This window comes from Oxyura jamaicensis, chromosome 6 (genome assembly GCF_011077185.1).
Source record: "Oxyura jamaicensis isolate SHBP4307 breed ruddy duck chromosome 6, BPBGC_Ojam_1.0, whole genome shotgun sequence".
In the NCBI taxonomy this organism is placed as follows: domain Eukaryota; kingdom Metazoa; phylum Chordata; class Aves; order Anseriformes; family Anatidae; genus Oxyura; species Oxyura jamaicensis.
The window spans coordinates 27,490,299-27,514,790 of record NC_048898.1 but is presented as its reverse complement, the minus strand read 5'-3'; the positions used below and the strand labels follow the sequence as shown (position 1 = coordinate 27,514,790).

Genomic DNA, 24,492 nt, shown 5'->3' with positions numbered 1-24,492 from the left:
TGGAGGGGAAAAAAAATATTAAAAATTGCCTCTAGGTTTCAGTTCAGAGTCACGCTGTTGTATCTACTCAGCCTAAGAGCCTGAGTGGAGCTGATTTCAGCACACCTGGGACATGCTGCCTAGTGAGGGCAGCTGTCTGAAAACAGGTGAAACAGGACCAAAAACTAGAGGTAAAAGCTAGACCAGACCTTTGCCCTACCACTAGCCATGAAATAACTTACTCCCCTTACTTACTTTGATGGGGGATTTTTGTTTTTCCCTACTGCTTGCTTTCCAGCTACTTTTCATCGATGAGTGAACACCAGATTCAGACCCTACACCTGGAGGGGTTATTTAGGGCCCCTTTTTAAAGTTATATGAGCTATATGATGTGTAACTGAGGAAGAGAGAAGTGCATGAGTTAACACATTTTGAAAATAATTAATTTCATGGTTCCTGGAGTCACAAATAGCCGCAGAGCTTGGCAGGTGCTGAATCCCATGCCTGACCCACCTCAAGAGTCTACTGTCTCATTCAGGAAGGAGCAGCTGACGCATGCACTGCCTGAGCACTGCTCCTGTAAACAGAACTACCTCCAGACAGGTAAAAGATGCACTTAAGAGAGGTCAGACCCACTTACAGTAGGAGTTTTAAAGTAGACAGCAAGACCTTAAGATTCCAAGCCCCAAGACATCATTGACTGCCAAAAGCATTGTACCACCCTAACCTGACAGATGGGTACAAATACTGGTGATTGCATAAAATTAAGCTATTCTAGTTGAAGAATATCATGCACATCTCTTCCTACACAAAACTAAACAGATCAATAATTTTTGTAATCTGCATAAAAAAAAATATTTTCTTACCTCTACTGCATAGTACTAGTTAAGAATAGACTACAATACCGCAAACTCAAAAAAAAAAATCAAACTAAATAGAGAATACTTCAGCTCCTCCAACACCATTCATAAATGAAAAGTCTTTTAAGGATTAAAATGAAACCCTTTTGTTTTTCAGCACTATATCATTTTTAAGTTTTTATTACCCCAATTTCAGAAGCTTCAGAAGCTTTATGTTATTAAAGAGTTTCAGTTCATTTTTGTTTTGCTTTGAGGATAGTCTGTAAATAAAATGTAAGAGACTGGATGCTACAAATCCATGTATTTCTCATTACATCCTTTGTTTAGGCATTACCTCACATGGAAATTTACTTAAAAATTAGATTCCATACTAGTATTTAGATATATAATCCAGATAGACTTGTTAGAGTGTTTCTTTACTTCAGGACAAGACTTCTATTGCAGATTTAAAGGAGAAGAAAAAAACAGAAGAGGAAGCCAAGGCTACATATCAGGAAGTCTAAGAGGTTTCCATGTTTCTTGTGTGATTTGTTCTTAATAAATACTCCATTTCAGATGAAATCTTGTGGAACGAAGTCAAGTCAAGTCTCTTCTCCATTTCTTCCACTTTCAAGAAAGGTAAACACCAAGTAACCTCTCACTGCATCTAAGCAGAGCACCAACCACTTATTTCCATTTTTTTAACGACATATTAGAACAAGCCAAAATTCACTCTTCAGAATTTTCTTTTTCCTACTTTTCAGATGTAGACAAAACGACTTTGTCTACTGCAAAGTCAGCAACTAGCTGTTTCGTTTCAGAAGATTCATAATAGCAGCTAGGGCCAATGGTATGTGGAAAAGTGAACAAAAGCTATAGGAGGACTATAACATCAGTGAGTTGTTTTGCATGCAAGTAAATGCTTGTAAAAGTCACTTTGTCCCATGAGGCCAGGACACGAGATGGACACAGGCATGGTTCAAGGTTGGGACACTCGAGTGCCAAGAGAGCCAAGTGGAAGAGTCAGTTTAATTACAGACGCTGCAAGAATAGAATATAAAACACTAAGAGGCAGGGAAAAAATACCTGAGGCAATTTAAATGTATTAAAACACTATGTCAAACCAACACTTTACTTTCACAAAGAAATTTAATATCAACATCCTTCTACTTTGAACAGAGCCAGAATTCAACATATTTACTTCAAGAGAACAAAAAATGTATCCCTGCAGCTTTAATAAGCAAGTATCTATTGTGCTCTATAAATAATGATTTGGCATCCCTTAGTAATATTGCCACTGGATTAGTCAGCAATGACAACACGGTATCAGCTCCATTAGAGAAATACTGAATCAAATTACAAATGGGCTGTCACATCCCAGCAAAGGACTTCTCTATTAGCATGGAAAAAAAAATGACAGGGTTGAAATCTTGACAATGCAGCTACCTGTTAGAGACAGAAAAAATCTCATACAACTCCAAAATATTCACAGGTGCAAATTACACAGCATAAGTGTAAACAAAGACTTGTGCACACTTAAGCGTTTACTGATTTGAGAACTACCTATTTGCAGCCTAAGACAAGATTCATCCTTTAACAATACTGCAAACAAGTATGAGAAAATTTTCAGTCTAACTTCACAGACTCGTTTTTTGTTGTCAGAAGACTGTAATCAAGGTATGATAGCAAACAAAAGTAAAGAAAGTAAAACAAAGTAAAAATAACAGTATTAAAGTTGAAGTAAGCTTTAGATTACAGTAATTTCAAATCTAATTTTGCATAATATATTCAAAGTGCAATGACCACTCCATAAGGTTATGCGCATTCAATAGCTAAGTAAAAGTAAAAAAGCTTACCAACACTGTGGTACCAAAAAAAAAAAACAGAACAGAAAACTTAGCTTGCAGATTTGAAAACATTCAAGTTACATACTTATTTCATAATAACAGTCCAAGCATACAGATTGATACAGTTATTTAAGCAGCAGAATTTCTTTTAAGTGACTCTCATTTTTAGTACGATGAATACAATTGCTCTTCCAAAAAAAGGAATTGTGGTAACCTGGTATACATACAAACGAAACAGCGCATCAGAGACTTAGCAGTCCAACAGTTTTTTCATTTCACTGAACCCATCTGGATTCCCATATTTGTTTAGAAGGAAGAGGAGAATCTGTTCATGTTTTTTAAGCTGTGGAATAAGCAGAAAGTATTAGAAATACACTTTTAAAAAATGCAATGTAAATTTGTAATTTAGATTACAATTGTAACTTACAATTGTTGTAATTTAATTTGTATATCCTAGAACTACAAACTCAGCCAATCCCATACTAAGTCACTGAATATATTGTTCCTTTCTGTAGTAAAACCTTCAGGTGGGAAGCCAGAAGAATTCGAGCCAACTTGATATTTTTTATTTTTTAAAAGAAAATGTCAAGACCAAAATCGATGGAATACCCAAATTAAGGCATAGATCGGGTTATTAATTTTTGTTATTTACACACATCTATGTCAGTATAACTTAAAAGATCAGAAAATCGTCTGTCTTCTCTTTGTGTCATAAGACTTTGAGCCAAACTTACTGGAATGAGGAAGGATGACAAAAAGGTAACCAAAGTGAAGTCACATGAGATTAGAGAGAGAGCAAAACCTGAAGAACTGAAAGATCAAAGAGATACAGGGGGGAAGAGAAAAGGGGTTTCAACAGCCTACACTGGGACAGGAAAATTGACTATGCTCTTCCAGAGCGTAGTTATCTTTCTGCTACTACACTGCTGGTAACTACGCTGCCTTTGAAACAGCAAGATCCTGAACCCCAGAAATGCTCTCTTCTTACCTCCAAAATATAGTAGTACATGTTTTTCTTTTGGCCTAGATGCCTCTGGCTGAAAAATCAAAACACCTTTGCAAAAGTGCCTTTAGAATTCCAAGTTTTACTTATTCCTCTGACAAAGACCCTCACTTCGGAAAAGGCTGATGTGCCTTTTCTGGTATACTTTAAGTCCCTGTCAGTAATCTAGAGTTGTTTTTAGTATTTTATTTTAAAGGCCTAAATTGAAAGTTTTCTGGTTTTAGCAATGCTAATTTTTAAAATTTATACAAACATGCTATTTCTGTAAAAGACTTTTTTCCCCCTCTACAAATAAAGAGGAAAAGATTTTGAAACTAGCAAACAGTTACACGTTCCAACATTCTACTGAACTCAGACTCTCATCCCTAGCTCCATGATAAAAGGTGGCAGACATTCATCTGTGCTGCCTGAAATACATATTGTAAGAGTCCTCTTACACGCACAGCTATCTGCCAAGCTGCATCCACAGCAAAACACAGCATTGTTACTGAAAACAACCCAGTTGCCCTTGGTCAAAATCATACAGTCTACGCAAAACACCGCAACTATCTTTACACAGTAGACAAAAATAGTATCCCTGAGCCCTTGAACTCAAAGGAAAAAAAAACACAGCTGGATGTGTGGCAGAACACGTGGTGTGATATACACAGCATCTTCTCAGTTTCAGGATGTTCTGATTATTACCATGTACAAAAACTGAGAAAAGCTGAAGATATTCACGTATCTTCAGTGTTTCAGTTAGCTATTATGTTCCTGCTGCCATTTGCTTCCCACACAGAGTTTCTTTTAAATTCCGGAAAAACTTGAAGTACATTTGAACTGAATCTTACTTTCATTTTTAATTCTGTGCAGCAGCATTTGGTCTCACTTCCATTGCCTACAAAAAAGACGAACAAACCACAAAGTAAATGAATGATCTAGATAAACTAGGAAAGCAGTGCTCATGTGTGAGAGTTGGTATGTGGAATTCCCTAAAATTTTCAGAAGAAAAAGTCACTTGGGCATCCCACATGTCAAATTAATTCTTAATTAATTCTTCAAATTAAGTTTAAATTAAGAAGTCTGTAAAAATAAATACCTTGATGCACAATATCTGAGTTTTCAGCTTTGCAGATTAAACCTTCAGTTACTAGTTTGTCAACTATATTCAGACTACCATTTTCACACTGTTTCTCCACTTTTACCAAGTTCACATTTTCATCGATTCCCTTCACTGTAATTGTGACATATTTATTCAACAACATTTCTTTCAATTTGTCAAGTAACAACGGAGACCACTCAGCTTTCTTTATTCCTGGAAAAAAAAAAAAAAGAAGTACAATCCAATTTGTTCTGTGAAGAATATATCACTTCATCTTACATATAATGTCCTCACAGCTTTTGAAACGGTAACACTAAGTTTTCATAATAAATAGCTAAGATTCTACAGCTAGTTAAGAATGTTTTTTGAAACAGCCTTCACGGTACTAACCGGTATACTATCTCAACAGATCATTATGTTTGTTGTTATTAAGGAATGAACACTATCATCAGGATAGATGCAGATTTATAATGAAATTTTGTTGTTTTTATTTATTTTTTTGTTACCTGCAAGTGAACATGTAATTGTTTGAAAAGGAAACTTTAAGTAGGAATCGGTGATCGGCAGGACATTTGAAACTGGTAAAGTTTCTGTGTTCCCATAGTCTGCATATAGTACTTTCACTGTGGACTGCGAAACTTTTAGAACAAGAGCTCTGTACCAACGCCCATCACCTGAAAAGATCAAAACAAGCAGAATCACACAGATTATAATGAGAAAAAAAGTGTTCAGCTTTTAAGTTTCCCAGGAACTTTTAAATACTCTGGTATATAGAAAAAGCCACTTGACAAGATAAAAACCCACAGAAGAACAAGAGAATAGTTTCTGATTGCGGTATTTATACTGACTTAAGTGTTTCTCTCACGATGTTGCCCAAATCACACAGATAAGATTTTTACTACACTACTCTTTTGGGACGTCTACACACCACATTGCTAGCTCCTTTATCTGTTTTCCAATACATTCATTTAGCATATGCTAAACACTTCAGCATATGCTTGGTGTTCTCTGCCTAGTATTTTTTAATTCATCTATGCTGTTTTCTATGAGCTGTTATCTGATCTAGCACCTACGTTTATATTTATAGCACTTTCTAAGTTAAGGCTGTTCAGCACTTAGCTAGATTTCCTGTAGCAATGCACACACAGTCAACATTTAATATTACAACAGATTTTTTAAAATCTTTTTTTTAAAAGGTGAGCTAATGCATCAGCAGAGAATGCCCTCTTCTAAAAGAAGGCAATAAATACAGGTTCCTAACAGTTAAAAATACCTTTGACTTGAATAACAGTTCACTAACCACTTGTTAACCTAACAAGGCTGAATTATTAGTTGTTATAGCCAGTGACACCTACACACACAGAGAAAGCAACAAAGCAGAAAAACATCCAGCTACCTACAAAACAGAAGTGGGTCTGTATAGATGCAAGGGCACTATTGCTCTGCTATAAATTTCATGCCTCCAAAGATGCTGGGCAGTACAAATAAATTTCAGTTTAAGCAGTAACTAGCTATTCTTTCCTCTTCAAGTTCCATACACTTTGCAGTGTACAATATATTCCACACTCTACTGGTTAAGGAAATATAAGAAAGATGGATTCCCTCACCCGAAAACCTGGCACAACAGGCTTCACCCAGTTTTGGTGTGAATGACTGCATCTTATGAGATTTGCAGTAGTCATCTAGTTCAATCAGCTGCCTAAGTAGTTTCTCATGATCTACAGAAAAAAAAAAGATTGAATGTAATGAAGAGCACACTTTTTCTTAAGCCTCCCTGCCCCTCCTTAGTTTTTTTTTTTTTTTTTTTTTTTTTTAATGTATTTGTACTTTTCTCCAATCCAAGCTGTTTCTACATAGGTCAGTTCACTACAGGTAATCATTTTATTAACTAGCTTGCAGCAATAACTTAACTTCTTACTGGTATTAGGAGCAGAGAACAGTTTCTCACCTTTACTTTGAACTGGAATAGCATAGAACAAATCTGGGCTTACAACTTCTGTTACACAGACAGGTATGGTTTGATCCATAGCCAATTCTATTGGCTTCCAGTGCCCAACTGAGGTTTCTAAGAGAAAGAGCAAGAAAGTGCTTCATGCTGCTTTTTTTCCAAGCATATACATGCTTTAAGTATGTTACAGAACAAACTTTTGAATTTTAGTGACAACTGCATGGCTTTATTTCAAGAAGAGAACTATAAACCAAGATAATTTTTGCTTAATTTGGTGTTCATTATCTATTAGATATGAAAGTAGTTAATTAAAAAACACTTTGGAGAAATCAGATACTGGAAAGTAAACATGGAAAAAGTTTTCATTGTGCAGCAAGCTTACAACTCTCCACAGTCAAATATTCAAATAACATTCAAGACAAACACAGATTTATACTTCTTTTTTTGTCTGTAATGCCACCTGCAGGGCGCTTGTGTTCAACTATAAAAACCTCAAGATAAACTCAAAACAGTGTTTACTACTGATATTACCTATGGTTAAAGGCTGGAAAGTTGAAAATTCTTGTTCAATCCAAAAGTTAACATTCATTTAGTTACCTTTATTGTCAGACTTATTTGGAAGATTACTTTTGTCTTGTAGATCTTCCCTCACAGCCAATTTTTCAGAAGTTAGTATCTCATTGATCACTTTTGGATAACCTGTGGAATTGTCAATAAGCTCCACTCCTGCCCCATCTCTGGAAAGGGAAGTTACTTTGGCTTGAAGCTTCAACCCTGCAGAGAATGCATGAAATTTTTCTGTTGCTTCTGGAATCCATTTGCTGTTAGCAGGTTTTATACCTAAGAAGGAGGAGATCTGTTCAAGATTACTCCATTAACTGACTTTCTCCAACATTGTATTTTCCTTTAAAGATCTAATTTTTATTTCTTTTTCAAAACACAACTTGAAATACCGAGGCTATTTTTGCTACCTTAGGAATACACAGTGTACTTCATACTTGTTAGCTGGTCTCCTTCCTTGCCTCAAAACGGAAACATTTCCTCAGGACTCCCAAGTTTCATTTTCTACATCTTACAACACTCTACCAAGTAAATCCCTAACCCTTAGCGCAAATAACACTGAAGACTGTTTATGAAAACGCTATATTAGGCTGCTTTATAGAGGGAGCAGAAAACTACAGTGTTTTAAGAGACAGAAAGAGCAGAAAATGCCTCGATGAAATGAGGCATATTATTTCCAGAGTTTGGAAACAACACAGGCATTTATAATAAAACACAGTTCTATGAAGTATACCATGCATTCATCTCCTTCCCCACAAGTAACAAGTTTCTACATGCAGTAACACTTATAAGGAGAGAACTCCTAAGAAGATCCACCTGAAAGCCAGCACTTAATTCCTTGAAATGGCAGCTGTAGGAATGAGGATGAAATCTGCCGTATTTTATCCAGCGGTACTTCCTCAACATTTCCGTAGTCCACAAAGCATACTTTAACAATTCCATCTGAAGTAACATTTTGCACCAAAGCACGATACCAGTTACCATCATCTGATTTAAAGAGATTAAAGAAAAAATTTCATACATCTAGCGCATTTTCCAGAGAGATATATATATATTGCTAGTAAATAAAACCAACTCTTTGCTATCTTCTACCAATATAAACTACCAGTTAGGGTGGAGTTTTTTGTGCTTTATTTCACCCTGTAAAACTGAAATATTTTCATCTGCCACTTACCAGAGAAAAAAGCACAGCAAGGTTCTCCACACTCCAGCTTAAAAACATTTGGAGGAGTTTTCCGGCAGTGTTCAGACAATGATTTATTAAGTAAGTTTAGAACACGTAACTCTGAAGAACAGGAAGAATTAAAGACAAGATCAATAGAATAAGTTGGATTGAACATTATCAATACTTCTATAGTATGGTTTACATTTAAGAGTTAATGGAAGATTTCAGTGAAATTTAGTATTTTATGTGAAAGGACTGTTGTCCCTGAATTAACTACTTAACTTACCAGGCAGACAGATTTAGCAAGAAGTGAGAAAGCTGATCTTTACTGACAAATAAGTAAGTAGCCACAAAGTTTGTCTGCAAATTGCTGTATAGAAGCCTTTGAGGTATGGGCCTCTTCCACAAGTCTAACAATATGTGAAACAGGTGTATCAGTTCTGACATGGGTTGCCAAAATTAGCAGTGATCCATACTGATTAATAGAACCTCCAATAACTGCATTGCCAGATTTTTTTTTTAGTCGCATGTGTCAGTTCACATGAGATGAGATTTATCTACCACAGAGCACCCTTCAGTACTACTCAATTGCTTAACTTCAACACTTTCACATTTCAGTCTCCGAGCTACTACATGCCCTGATTCAATTTCATCATTTTTCTTGTACCCTTTGCTCTTACATACAAAAATCCAGAGGTAAGACTTGGTGCTATAAACTCACTTGAAACAGCAATGCATTTGAACTATAACAACCAACAAATCAGGAGGCAAAGAACCTATGCAGGAAGACAAAAGCTGAAGAAACTTACCACTGTTATTTGAAATCTGACAGTAGAATTCTCCAGGGTTGTACAGTGTACATACTACCACATCTACTGTTTGTTGAAGAGTTAATTTATTCCATCCCCACCTTTTTTTGTTTGCTGTGTCCTCTAGAGAGGAAAGAGAAATAGAGAAGTTGAAATATTTTTATAGAAAAAAGGTCACATCCTGTATGTTCACTCTTTGTGTACTAAAATTTCTCATTATAAGTAATCCAACAGACTAATTACCGTGAGAACTTCCTTGTAATAGAAGCAAGAGAAACATGCCCGTTGCTTCACTACAGAGAAGGGCAAGCCATGGGTATTTGGGGAGTGGTGATCACAGAAAGTTTCAGACTAGACAGCAGTAATCTGAGCATGAGGGACTCTGTGGAATTGTAGTTCCTAGGATCTAAGTTGGTTCCTTAGTCCCCTACCTATCTCTCATACCAAAGCTTTGGTCACTAAATGCACAAAAGGCAGTTTAGGCCACTAACCCCTTTAGTGTTGAAGTTACACAGGCTACTGCAGTCAAACACCTTTGGAAGACTGAACATATGGCTTCACATGTAAAATACAGACAAAGATGAGCTAAAGGGCAAGGGCATAGAAACAGGCAGGTATTAACTAGTCTTATCCTACTTCAACTAGAAATTTTAAGACTTCTGACCAAATAAAATGAAGTTGAAGTTTTAGCATGATCTTCTACAAGTAAGCAATTGCACCTTTACTATGTATGTGCACACATACACAAACACAATTTCTTCATGGCTAAGTCACGATGGCTAGGCTTCAGAGCTGTAGAGGCTAGACTTCATGATCCAGACTAGACAGAGAATATAGACTTCATGATCCAGACTTGACAGAGAATATGGTTCTCTGCACCTACTCTTGTAGGAGGTTAAATACTACCACTTGAGCAGGATGTGCTTGTACTCACCATTTGCTTGCTTAACATCACTTATTTCAGTTGCTGGCAAGGCCATCCTTGATTCCTCAGCTGCACAGTTTTTCAGTAGGAGATAGCTCGATATATTTATTTCTGGAATAACGGATGCATCCACAAGCTCCACCACAGATCTGTAACTCTCTTTATCCACTACTTTCACTGTCAGAACTTTGTCTTTCACTAATTGTTTCATAAGAGAAATAGCTTCTGAGGACCAGGCTCCTGTTAGCGGCTTTACACCTGAAAAGTCAAGTAGTATGGAAAGATTCTGAGGGTAGTCCACATCTGAACAATATGCGGAAGGGTAAAACAACAGTTTGAAACAACAGATTAAGCAGCAGATATACCAATGAACTCTCCTCACTCCTCAGGCTTGCAACAACATTCCAAAACCAATTATTCAGATACTGTTTTTGTGGGACCTTGTTATAATAAAACTCTGACAAGAGATAGCATACAATTAGCTGGTAGTCCGTTACACAAGAAATTCAAATTTACTGCTTCTTTAGTCTGAATGTCTAAGAAGTGTCAGTCTTTAGGTCTCATGAATACGACTACAGCTTTGAATGTGTTTGGAACAACGTTACCATCTTTCACACAGTGTATCTGCTACTATAAGCTTCTTCCTTCCTCACATGTTTACTCTTTACACTACTAAATTTATTTCCAAAAATGCAAGTTATAATCAGAACTTTATAGTAACAGGTCAGCAGAAGCCTGTTCCCTGCCAGAAATCTCTTTTAGGCAGCAGTAATCCTTGACCAGATCAGCAAACAACTTATCTGATTGTTGCGGTTTTTTGTGCCCGTGTTGTGTTTAGGACCTCTCTCAGTCCTAGAGTACGTTATCGGTTACAGGCATCACAGCTTGTCCTATTGTCCCAGAGGTGATTTCTTTAGGTCACATTCTATATGCATTGGTTCCATCTCTGCATATGATGGAACCTCTGTCTTATGTTTTCCTACAAAGCAAGAAGCCAGAACACTGCTCTGAACTTTACCAAAAAAAAGCCTGAAATAAGAGGTTAAGTATCAAATATTGTAAAGAAAGGATACAAATCAAATATTGTAAGACAAGGATACTGAAGCACACAGATGGACTATCTTGCACAATGATGGGAACAAATTGGGAATAAACAATTTCCAACAGCAAGTTAAATATGTCAAAAAAAAAAAAATCACAATCCTGGGTTGAGACAGGAGGATGAACTAGGAAGCAGAGACCTCTCCAACTTCAGATTCCACAAGCCTATGGAGATAAATCTATCACTAATTCCAAAGGATTTGTCCCAGGGGAAGGGAACAGATACTGTTCAGCATTTCAAAATGAAGTTTTACCTTGAAGTTTTTTTTTACCATGAAGTTTTACCTTCTCCTGCAGTGTTAAAACCACAACAGATTTAAGAACTCCACAAATCCAGCAGGTGACTGAATTTTGCTTAGAAAAAGAAGCACACGCAAACCTAAGAATAGGTACATTAACGTAACAGTTTTCTTAGCATGCAAGTCACTAAATAGGTTAGGGAAGATTTCTTGTTGTTTTGTAAATATGCTACAACAGTTAATTAAGAATTGGGAAAACGATCCCTACGGGTATCCCTATCCTTCAATCCAAGAGCTCAACATATGGTAACTGGACAAACCCACTTATTCTGCCTCTACCCAGAGAGAAACAGCCCATAATTTATTTCCTACCTGCCAAGGTACATCTTATGGCTTGAGCTGGCAAGTTCATTAATTTTGGAGTCATAGGACGAAGTCTGGTTGGCTGAAGAACTTCAAAATTCCCATAATCTATGTATCCCACCAGAACAGTATCTTCAGAAGTATATGTTATAACAGCAGCACGATACCAAAGATTGTCTTCTAGAAATGAAGATGCATACATTCATTAGACTAGATATTTGCTTCCAAGAACGGAATGATTTTTTTGGACAGAATAATGTAAAATACAATGGCAATCTCAACATAAGACTTGAAACAACAGCATTACAGTTCATGCTGACCTTAACAAAACCCTGTGGAAGACACCTAACGCCATCACCCCTCATGGCAGTTAAATCACAAACATTTTTTCCAGAAAGAAGCCCCAACACACAAAGGCGTATTGTAAGAAAAAAATAAGTACTACACCCACATAATGTAATTAAATTCAGTATTTAAAAAACAAAACAAACAAACAGGATCTCAGCAGACTGAAATGGCATGCATTTCAAAGACTACATAACAGATCTAATTTATGTATTTTAATTCAATTAAAAGATTTCAGAAACAAAAATAAAAATAAAAGCTTTCTCTCAAATTTATCAAGACAGCTGAAGTACTGAACTTTGGTTTTCCCCAGCTAAGCACCTGAAACCAGTGCCCACTCAAAACACCAAGACAGCTTATTGACAGTATCAGCTTTTTTTTTTTAAAAAAAAGTTTTGCAGTTTATCTGTTCAGTTTAACAGCTAATTTATTAAAAGTAGCAAAAACATATAGGAAATGAAAAGCAACGACCAGGAATGTGCACAGATTATGTAAAAAGGCTATAACAGCAACATTTCTGACCAGAAAAAAGGTACCAGAGCAGCAATTTTTTTTATCTGTTTGTTTTAAAAAGGTGAATGAAAAGAAGAATTATCTGTAAGGAGGAGATTCATCTTTACCCTCCTGCTCTCAGGCAAACAGGGCCTCATATTCTTACAAATAAAAGGTGTTCCTTTCATATAGACCCAACAGTTCCAGGCACTTAACACTGCTCTATGCAGAATACTAGTTTAGGTTTAAACAAGATGTAATTTTGTAGTAAGACCTGTAGGAACTTGACAGTGATACCTGTCACACAGAAACTAAGTTATGAACATACAGTGCATAATTACCAGGGCTTTGCTACATAACCTGTTGTGAAGAACCCTATCAGGGCAACAATGTTATATATAATCCCGTTGCTTCTTTACCTTTTTTGAGGTGTGAAATTTCAAGCCTATACTTAATTCCAGTCACAGGAAACAGCATTAAATCAACTTCTTCACGGTCACCTAAAAAGCTCCTTTACCCCAAAATGAATGCAGTGTTGTTTGCTTAACGATGGGGCCATTTTATGATTCTTTTTTAAAAAAATTTGTAAATGACAATGACATCTATCAAATACTCTTTAAATTAAATAAATCACTACTAAGTGCTATGCACAGCTAAAACTAGACAAATGAAATAGTCTGTATAAGACAGTTCTAAACATAATTGTAAGACTCGTTTAAATCTGGCAGTAAACTGACAAATTCAGAGCCATACGTTCATTCCACTTTTACCTGTGAACTGGGCACAGCACACATCTCCTGAAGCAGGATGGAAATCTGGATTGCTAGGAAGTTTGTTACAGTGTTCATCAAGACACATCTGAAGCTCAGCAAGATGACCTGGTATTAAAATACACATTATGGAAAATACACTGCAGTGTTAAATGTAATATCATGCAATGTTAAGTGTAATACCAAAAAAAAGTGATCAAACTAGGACTTGCACAAGGAGAGTCTTGCACAACTCTGAGAAACCACTATAGAAGAGAACAGACAGGGAAAGCCAGTCAGACTCTTTCAGTACAGTAAGGTAACTGAAGCCAGTAGGAATTGGACCACTGATAACATAATCACACTGTAAAGAAGCGAAAGGAAGACAGCTCTTCAAACAACAGGTAGATGTCTAGTGTAACTTTTTGCCAAAGGAGCTGTAAGCTATGAGCCTACCCAGAATTCAGAGGAAGACTGGCTAAGTATAAAAGAAAATAAAACCGCTAAGGATTAGTGAACATGCCAGATCCCATCCAGCTGCAAAAGCTACTTTAGCTGAAAATAACCGTATACTCAGAGAGTGCTAGGAGGACACAACCCACAAACTTACTCTGCTCTCTCTCTCCCCCAAATATCTGGTGCATCTCACACAATGCCCTTAAACAGAGTTCCCTCTAGCCTAGCATCCTGATCCACTGTGACTGTTACTTGTCTTATATTTTACTATATCAGCAGACAACAAAGCAGGGTTTGGGAATTGTTATCTGGCCTTCTCTCTCTTCTGAAACTCAGGTATTCTCCCAGTGCCATTTAACAAAGAAGCTCAGTCCACACACCCAGCCTAAAAGGCAACTTCTCCCCAGTGGCATAGCATTATAGGCATTATAAGAACAAAAAGGATAATTAGAAACTGGCACACATTTCTGAATACCTGTGATAACATGTTTAACACTTAAGAGAACACATTTATTAAATATACAGATTCACTCAACAAGATTGCTATAATCCATACAAACACCATCTTTCTAGTTTGGACTACTCAGACTGGCAACAAATCATAGCATCGCCTATTAACTTGGAAGTGAACAGCTAATGCTGCCAAAAATACCCTCTGCAGCACCATGGCTCCTCAGTTAACTGAGGCAGAGCCGAAAGCCAAAGGGAATCTTCATTATAAGGTCAAACCATCAGACCAGCAATGCCTCCCTCTAGAGGCTCACTCTTGAAGAAAAAAACTCATACCAAATACCTCACAGCTTATTTTCAACAAGTCACTTACGGCCACTGCGCATCTGCTGACAGAAAAAGTTGTCTGGATTTTGAATATGGGAAACCACACCAGGGAACGTGTCTCCAATACATACAGAGACACACTCTGCTACTGATTTTCCACAGCAAAGCAGATCTTTATCTTCAGGTGTTTTTTCTTTACCTCCTGTAGAATGGATTTCTGACACTGTACATTAAAGAAAAGGAAAAAGATGTCACTGATCAAAAGCTAGATGACTTTGCAATGTGCAACTTCACCAGGCCAGATTCAGAGATACTTATAAAAATTATGTTAAATTAAACTACAGGGTTAAAACATGCTGAAGCCGTTTATTCGTTTTGCTATACTCTTTGGACTTTGAAGGCTCCTGCCATTTTATCCATGAAATTAACAGACACACAGTCCTCACTCAACAAGTATTACGTACTATTAAAAAGCAAAGGTGTCAGTGTCACTAGTGAGCTGAAGGAAGCTTCACCGGCCAGTGTTTAAGTAGGAGGTAAAGCTAATGAACAGCTATAATATGTGAACTACATATAAAATATCATCCCATGTGTGAGAATCTAAGATTCCCCAACCTTTTCCAGTCTTCTACTTAGAAAGTATGGTTTGCTTACTCACCTTTTGGAGAGTCTGTTCCTTCAGTATTACTTCCTGGAGTTAAATTAGACCTCATTCCTAAAGGCAGTTTGTCTAAACAGATGCAAGAAACAAAGCAGTTCAGCTTCATTTAAGAACCATCTTCTGAATCTGTCCTCTGTTACTATCATGTTCTTATTTATCAACCAGTAATACACTTAGAACTTGAGACAGAAGTAGCTTCAGAGTAACTCGAGTGTTTAAGCTTCCTGACAACATGCATAGCTCCAAGACTGTTTGGCTAAATGAAACAGTCATAATCACCATTTTCTTGTAGACATTACCAGTAAATACTTGGCTGAAAAGCTGTTGAAACTTTTCAGTTCTTCACAGCTTGTGTCCAAACTTGCAACACCAAGTACACAGGATTTACAAAGAAATCCTGAGTTTCTCAGTAATTACATATTCCATTTCAGAAGCACGAAACAGCATTTCAAGCTTTCAATATCACTCTTTTCAAATGAAAACCTGAGTACAGATGTTTAAATTGCTTGTAAGGTCATGAAATGCTGCATGTGTCTATTCCATGACACAGAGATTGCTGTGATCTTCTGTCCAAGAGGTTGATACGTTATATTAGTTTATCAATGTAGTGAAAAGCAACTGGATGTGAAATATGCCCAGCATGATCCTGAAGCAGTGGCATTTACACAGGAATAAGGTGAACCACCATTCCATAGATGGCAGATACTACGGCATGAAGATAAGTTTCCTGCATGTGAGGAATTTTATCAAGTTAAGAAAATGAACTATTACTCACTTTCTTGAAAGTTTCTGGGGCTGCAAATTAATGAAAATAATATAATCTCATCACGATACTGTTCTTGCTCTGTGGCCAGATTAAAAACAGCCCTCCTAATAATGACAGCAGGTACACTTTCTGTATTGATCTGGTTCCACAATCAAACCCTTAAAGCTCAACTGAAAATACCAATTCAGACTCAATTTTAAGGTCATTAAACATTAAGATATTTCAGGTGCAGGCCTCTATTAAAAGGCAAAACAAAAGAAAAAAAATCAAGGGAGGGAAGCAAAAAAGAAAAAAGTCCTCTTCCAAGGGTCTTGGGGAGTGTTGTGGAGAGGGAAAGTGAGTATGAAAGACTTAAAAGTTGTGTTCCCCACCTCCCCCCTAGCCCATTTCCACCCCCACAACAAACACTTACAAAAATCTGGAAGAACAACATCTACAGCAAATCTTGACATCAATTCCTCCTGTAATATGTCAACAACAATTACTGAACAGGTCTTTCCCATGAGCTGGGAAGACAAGATGTCGACGCCTTCATTCCATCCGCTTTGTTTTGGATCATTATTAGCAAAGGAACACTTAATTGCCTGGAAAGAATTACCATTAAAACAAGGAAGGTTGGGGATTATTTGAAAAATGATGAATTTTCACTTTAAAAATATGAATAAATAATTAAGGCCCTCCAAAATATCATCTGGTTTGTAAGAGTAAAAGCTGCTGCTGAAATCTGAAGCGCTATCAATTCAACTAACTTCTTTACAAAACAGTTAAAAAATAGGAAGTTCCGTTCAAACTGTACACTGCATTTCCTCAGGACTACAAGGTGTGGCTGTATCACATTACATCTGACCACAGGTGGATGTCATAACTTGCCTGCAGTAGACACTGAGGGTTTTAAGACAAGGTTCAGAAGGCTGTCAGAGTCTACTACAAACCCAGCAGAGTCGTGTGAACACACTATGAAAGGCTGTTCCGATAGCTGGTACTCAGGGCACCCACTGGTTGAAAGAATGCCTCTTTATTCTTTGTGTAAAGTCAAGCATACTGTTTTGACCCGTGGATTAAAGCTAGACCATTTATTCTGTAATGGGAGATATTCACACAGCATGCAATGAAATGAGTTGGATGATGAACAACTACCAGAACAACCTTGCAACTTAGACCAAGAGCTGTCAATCCTGCAAACAAGGTTTGCCCAAATTCTGAGTCATTTTCACCACTGCATAAAAGCAGAATAAGTTACTCAAGCAGGCTGCACCCCCTAACTCCTTCCAGCACAGAAGGGAGATGTGAGCCCAAACATCCCACAGTTATTTTACTACTTCAGAAAAGAAGAATTCCAGGACTAAGGAAAATAACAACAAAAAAAAAACACGTGTGGCCTTCCTCACTGCTATGGAACATTTCAGGACAGGAACCTCCGTGTAATATAGCAGTTTTTATGCATCACTTTCACTGAACACAAAATACTGCGATAATGACAGTTATACTGAGACAAGAGCTATACTTATTTCAGAGCTACTCGTTTAAAATCTCAGCTACTGTAAGGAAAACAGAACTCACGCATGGAGGAAGCAGTTCAATGTCTTTGTGTAGGGCTTTAATCCAGGAAAGTGGAATGTTTTCTTCCTTTCCATAATCTATATAGAATACTTGTGCTTTCTTTTGTGATATATCCACATCTTTAACCAGTGCTCTATTCCATGTCTGTACAGGAATAAATAATACTCTTAGTAAGAACACAGCATAACAAACCACCACAATGACTGTACTCCTTGCTAAAACACACACTTCAAAACTTTCTTTATTTCACCAGGTTTGTTTTTAAAAAAAGGCAATCAAGCAATTTTAAAGCAAATCAAATGAACATGACAGACATCAGCGTTGACTGCTGTGAAGATAGTTATACTCCTATGGATCTGGGCTCTCCTACAGAGAAGCACAGATCTGCTAACAATGGAGGAGGAAAACAAAATGAAGAAATAAAAAAAGAGGGATGGGAAGGGAAATGAGAACTAGAGGTGACTACAAAAAAGCAATCAGCGACCAGGTAAGAAATTAAATAACTTAAATAAGCAGAGGCATACTCCAAACTAACTGAAGTAATTTAGATTTGTTATAAACTCCCATAGCCTTCAAAAAACACTAGGACAAACCACTCCTACATGGTTTAAGTATGTAAAAATATATAAAAGTAAACTTTTTAGAGGGGAAAAATACAGAGTGCCTTAAATTTGAGTTCTGGGCATTATAAAGTTGCTAACTATCACAATTTTGATACAATAAACAGATCTCTAATTAGCAACTTTCACCGGTATAGACATAAAAGCAAGACTTGCGAAGACATGATAAGCTCAACATAAAAGTGTTGTTTTATGGACAATCGGATCTTACCTGATCCAAAGAATTCCTTGCAACACAGATTTCTCCTTTGATAGCAACATAATGCTCCTGAATAACAGTGTTAGCATAACAGTCTTGCAGTTTCACAGAAAGTTTACTGATCTGGTCTAAAACTTCTGGAGAACTCATCTGTATATAAAATTCACTTGGACTCCTGAATTCTGTTACTGTACCCTGAAAAGAGAATGTTAACAAGGATGCAAGAACACCCCGCAGTCCATTATTCAGCACCAGTGTACATTTCAGTAAATGCATTTCACCCTATACCTGCTGCTGTTCTTTTGTTTTGAATCTAGAGTAGTATCTGCTCAGAACAAAGAGACAGTGATGTTCACCATCACAGAAATAAATCTCTCCCCATTATTCCCTCCCTTTGCAGTTACTTATCTTCATAAAAATAAAGGCATTTTACAGGCAAACAAAATGATACAAATTGCTGAGGTAAGATACAGCTATACATGCTTAACAATGCTTCAGATGCCTCTTGCATTCTTCCAGAATTGAAGTACCTGTACTTCCATAGCTTTTTTGAGACCTAGACTCTGGAGATCTGACAACATTATTTTCTTGCACTGCTCTTCTGTCTTGAGGGAATCCACAGACGTTGAATTACCCTATTTAAAAGAGCTACAGGTTATGTTTAGGCTGGAGTTGTTCAGCTGCATCTTTGTGTAATGACAAATGCAAAAAGAACATTTTATCATCTCAGCCAGTATCTACAAATGTGCTTTTGTTAAGAACTTCTCATTGGAATTCAGAGACTCTGTATTACTCTTGGAAATAACTATAACATAAGTAGTTATATTTAGTTCATAAAATAGTTATGTAATAACTAAACAACATTATCAAGAGGTACACTGAGGATGAAAAACAAGTGCTGAAGTAGCCTTGGCAGCAGTCATGGCTTCACCTGTTCCTTTCACACAGAACCAATGACTCTGCTATACTTCCTGCTTACGATGCTCTCATTAGAGGAATTCAATTCCACCTGCTTCCTTGCAGCTTTAGCAGAGTACATTGCAGTTACTGCTTAACAGCACTTTTAAAATTAATATTCCACATTTAGCATAATCTGCCCAATGTATACCATCTGTGTCTGCAACACCCTAATAACATTGCAAAAAAAAATCTCATACACATCCTGAAGGAAAAGCACTCTTATATTCAGACCAACATACTTCAGACAACGCATGATGACAGAGAATGCTGTTGCAACTTCCAAATTAATTGCTTACTTGCAACAAAGATCCTTCAGAACATTTCCCATAAAAATACATCTCACAGTCCAATGGTAAAATCCATGACTTATCAAACAAACTTTTAATGTGAGCTCTCTTACTTCCCCAGAACTTGCTTGAGATTCAGAAGATGAACAAGGGAAAAATAAAGCCTTCCAATATTTCAAAATAATCCTCTAGAAATTGTTTATTCATGTCGTATGCCCTCTTGATTTACAAGAAACAAGAACACACCAGAATTTTTCAGAGCTGGACAAGCTACATCTGTATCCTTCCTAAGGTATTTCTCTAGCAACACCATACGTCTTCATTTTTAAACTTTATCACAAATGTTGTTTTTTGTTCAAACAAAAATCAAGTTTATTGACAATCTTGCTAATAGCTCAAGATGTAACATTTTGAATGTTTCTCACAGTAACTTTTGATTAGAAGCATTGGTCTTTCTAAGATAAGCAGACGATTATCTTTGGAACTTGTTCCTTCCTTGTACAGGTTAAATCATATCCTGCAACTAGCTTACAGTAACTTCATTCAGCACACAGCAAAAATCATATTCTATACCTTAAGGTAAAGTCCCGTCTCTGTTTTAGCAGGTAATTTGCCTCCTTTGTTATTACTTGAACTGTAATCAAAGAAAAATGTGTTAATTTTGAAGAATCAAAGACCAGATACAGAACATTCATAACACCTACTTGCAAATAAAACAGAAAAGTTGTGTTAATAATATGAGGTTTGCGTCAACCCTTATGCCTCCTCCAAGAAAGCACAGAACAAATTTATTAGTTCTCTGTCAGATACTATCTGGTATGTTTTTCTTGATGTCATCACAAAAAACTATTTAATTTTAATTAAATTGGAGAAGAAATCTCATATTGTTGAGGCATTCTGCTAATACTGCAGTCCCAAATAAGCCTTAAAAACTGTAAAATCAGAAAAAAAGATAAATGTTGCTGTTTCAGTTGAACACACCGGTAAAATCCAGATAACGTGCCAGATTGAATCCCCTTCTCCTACGCCTGTGATTCAGAGAGTATAACAAACCTTGTGAAAAAATACCTCTCATGTAAACTGATTATGGACATCTGCTTGCAGGCTCATGGAACAATTGCTATCATTACTCTTTGCTAGTGCCAGCCTAAACGCTCAGATTTCCAAAACTTCCCCAAACCCAGCCAGTTTGTACAGTATCACAACCTAATGGAGCTTACTTTAACTGAAACAGACTAGACGGTGATCTCCTGTTCATCTCAACCGGCACGTCAAAAAATGACGAAGCAGCTAGAAAATGAACTGGCTGAAACATCTTCTAACTGCAACTGTGCTGATCAAAAATAAAATATCCTTAAAACTAAATGATGCTACAGTTACATTTAAAGTTTGCCTCTTCAGAGTCCGTTAAAACAACCCATTAGTTGTGCCACTGCCGAAAAGCAGTCTTATTTGTCCTCCATTCCCTACATCACCAACAGCAATAACACCGGTGATGAACTGGTATTCTTACTGCATGCTCACATAATGCCAATACTAACACAAAGAAAAAACATTTCTGTTGACTTAATTCACACTTAAGAACTCTAAACACTATCACACCATCCTGACATAATAGTAGGCTAAGAATAAGCAACGTATTTTACTGTAACAGTGCCTTGGCATGGTAATTTAACTTGTACTAAGAGGGGTATTATTATATTTCTGTAAATATTCTTTAGCAGAGCTTTTAACAAACTTACTTCTGTTTAACTGGCTCACACACAACACTATGGGATGGCCAATCATTCCTCTGACAATCTACAGAGCAATAGTTTATTTGCTTACATTGCGAACATCTGAGGGATCCTAAAAAAAGAGTAAAAGAAACATCTTTATGGGAAAAAACGACAGCTGTTAAGATACTTACTCCACGTATTATATAATAACTGCTTAGAAGCGGGTCCTACTACAGTTCTAAGCAGATACAAGTAGGTGTTTTTATTCACCTGTAGCTATCTATTGCTGCTACAGTTGCCCCAAATTCCTTCTATACTTAAGAAGGAAAAAGACATTTTTAATTAAGAAAGAGACGCTCTCTTCACTTTATCAGTTCTGTAAATCCAGTTACGTTATGAAAAGTCACTACATTTGCATCTAACAAATAAAATACATGTCCATGTTAAGGCATTCCTGAGTAATTCTTATGATCCTGTTTCACTGGCAAATACACCATGAATCACAGACTGTAGAATAACAGGAACTTACCAAACAGACCACAATGATGGCAAGTTCTCGTTTGAGGAGGTGATGCTAGTGAATTAAAGAGACTCCTATCATAGCCAATAGAGAAAACATTCTCATAGGAATATTGCAACTTCTTCGGCTTCTCAGTCAAATCAGAATGCGATACCTGTAAAAATCTAAGGTGATTCTCACCAGAAAAAGCAACCCAGTTGGATAGAAATATCCTAATGTATCAAAATGTGACTAAAGTTTCAAAGTTCTAGAAAGAGATAACTAATCATTCTGCTATCTAGAAACGCTCAGGATATGTGGGGCAATTATAAAGTTCAGTAACTCACAGTATTTCCTTTATCAGTTCCAGCTGCCAGTGGCAACTTTCTTCTACTGGTTGTGCCTTCCATTGAACTTCCTAAGATAAGAAATATTTGCAAAGTGATCTAACAATATTAACATGTGCCTGTGTTATGGAGTATTTACAGGAAAATACACAAATCTTCTCTGTTTCTACTGTTCTGCTAGCACATTTGAGCAAACAGAGATGCTATAGAAACATTACATATTCTGCTAGTCACTTACTCGGATACTATATTTATTCAAACCCTACCATCAGTGGTATTATTTGAGCAACAGTTTCACTGCTCTGGTCCCGTCACTCAATAGAGGCCTTAATGACCATCCATAAATAAACAAGTGCTCAAAAACAAAATACTCTGAAACAACTTAAACAGATTTTATTTTCAATTGAGTGCCTTATAAGTCTTACGATTTCCCAAGTTCATTCTTTATCTGAACACTTGTCTTGTAAAACTTGTTTGATAAATCTGCATACCAACATATCTGGAACTATATTTTTTAGTACTGGGTAACTCACTCATCTACAAAAAAGACGTTTTTTCAGTTGTAAACCACACATGCCTTTTTGAGCTTGTTCCAGTCTGACAGGCTTATTAGTCCCAATTCTCCACCAAGCCAATATAAAGCTTATGTGGCCCTTTTTCTACCTAGAAGCTAATTAATCACATTTAATGAACCCTCCAGATGGCTGCATACCAAGCTACCTCAGATCTCCCAGTAGCAATCCTTTCCCTCTTCCCCCCATTTGGAATAACTAAGAACATGGAGCAAAGAATAGTGAAGGCAGAAAATACTTCTGAAGGGACTCCAATTCCCACTGCACAATTGCACCAAATTCCCCAGTACTCCAATTATCCTCTTTTTATAGTTATCTAAGGCATTGCTGACCACCCAAGTCTGAATAATTAGGAATTAGTTGCATTTATAAGCCAAACTTTTACTGATGATCCTTATAATGATTACGCATATACAGAGGGAGAAAGTTAAAATATCTTTGTCAAGCTTTGGACAAAATCTCTTTTTATTGCAGTTGTCCACTCTTGTGCTGCAGTTTGAAGTAACACCTTCTGGACTTTTTTTTTTTTTAAATACACACATTTGACCAAAGAAAGTGTGTAATTGGTTCACAAAATACTCATTTTTGTTATATATTTCACAGCCTCTAAACTGAGGACTTTGCAACAGAAAAGTGTCTCCCCGATGCTTTAACCTTTACCTGGAACTTTATTACCGTTGTCCTTCATGTGAAGGGGCTGGGCCATCGCGTCAGTGCTCATATCTGCATATGACAAAAGGCAATTGTATGCCAGGTAACTAAAGAAGCATAGATTTAAGAAATCAATTCAGGCAAGGACACAAATTTAAAAGTTGGGTATTTTAAAGTCATATTCTGAAGTTATACTAGAAGATCACTTTTGGAAGGATAATTCACCTTCAGTTTACACACTAAGAAGTAACAGCTTGTGCTAAAGGCATTAACAACAAACACTTTTAATCAAAGGTAAGTAAGCAGCAATCCTTTACGAGGGGGATTTGCTAGGCAGCAGGAACGGCTGTCACAAAGGATGACAGGCTAACTGACCCACTCACTTCAGTAAGCGACGCCTACTTGTAGCACCAGCTAAAATCCACCAGTTCACCCACCCAGTAACGGGATCAGAGCCCCACGTGAAGGCCCCGCAGCACGGCGGAGCCCTGAGGAGAGCCAGCTTCTGGACCAGCATTGCCAGTGTCTGAGGGGAAGGCAGGCAGACTACGGGATGTTGCCTAAAGGAATTTTTAACAACCGTTTTCCAAATGTTAATACACCATACATCTATTTTAAATATAAAGAGATTATCTTACTACATTATACTTAAGATATTAAGTTACAATGTACTTGCAAATAAAGCAGAGCTGCCTTTGAGCATACCCGTTTACGTGGCAATCAAGCAAACCACTAACTCTCACAACTGAAACGACGTAGAACCAGCAAGCACTACTTTAACTAACTAGGGACAGAATTAAGCGTTTTTAGCCCCAAGACACTCATCCAAGGCCCGGCCTGGGCACTGGCTCTCACCCCGTCCCCGCCGCCCCCCCGGAGCGCTTTGAGGGGCCAGGGCCACCCTGCGTCCCTCGGGCTGCACCACGCGGCCGCTGGGCCTCGCTCGACGGCCGCGGGCAAATGAGGACACCCC

The 24,492-nt window shown here is 37.2% G+C and overlaps 1 protein-coding gene across 4 annotated transcripts; it reads right to left on the bottom strand.

Annotated features, from left to right (window-relative positions):
* Positions 1–1,948: 1,948 nt before the first annotated feature.
* Positions 1,949–23,808, bottom strand: TDRD1 (tudor domain containing 1). Of its 4 annotated transcripts, none has more exons than XR_004752026.1 (25): positions 23,529–23,808; positions 22,297–22,367; positions 21,980–22,124; positions 21,475–21,580; positions 20,306–20,366; positions 19,016–19,120; positions 18,498–18,680; positions 17,667–17,810; positions 16,519–16,690; positions 15,338–15,409; positions 14,726–14,902; positions 13,468–13,575; positions 11,870–12,040; positions 10,167–10,415; positions 9,233–9,355; positions 8,433–8,543; positions 8,075–8,245; positions 7,295–7,537; positions 6,698–6,814; positions 6,357–6,467; positions 5,256–5,423; positions 4,747–4,962; positions 4,503–4,545; positions 2,893–3,008; positions 1,949–2,264 (listed from the first exon to the last, which is right to left on the bottom strand). XR_004752026.1 is itself a non-coding variant. In XM_035330576.1 (25 exons), exons 1-24 carry the CDS (start codon positions 23,587–23,589, stop codon positions 2,916–2,918), a joined length of 3,225 nt encoding a protein of 1,074 aa, XP_035186467.1. In that variant the 5' UTR covers positions 23,590–23,808; the 3' UTR covers positions 1,949–2,264; positions 2,893–2,915. The 4 variants fall into 4 exon arrangements, 3 of the variants coding, with proteins under 3 accessions (XP_035186467.1, XP_035186466.1, XP_035186468.1); XM_035330576.1 differs by having other exon boundaries at positions 4,499–4,545; XM_035330575.1 differs by having other exon boundaries at positions 1,949–3,008; positions 4,499–4,545.
* Positions 23,809–24,492: the final 684 nt, after the last annotated feature.

Bases quoted from the DNA above. Each gene is read 5' to 3' on its own strand.
- TDRD1 (XM_035330575.1), bottom strand. From the start codon at position 23,589: ATGAGCACTGACGCGATGGCCCAGCCCCTTCACATGAAGGACAACGGT. The intron at 9,356-10,166 runs GTGAGTACAAGC...TTTCCTCTCTAG, and splicing joins TGATGTTAAGCAAGCAAATG to AGGACACAGCAAACAAAAAA. The intron at 4,963-5,255 runs GTAACAAAAAAA...TTTTTTTTCCAG, and splicing joins AATTACATGTTCACTTGCAG to GAATAAAGAAAGCTGAGTGG.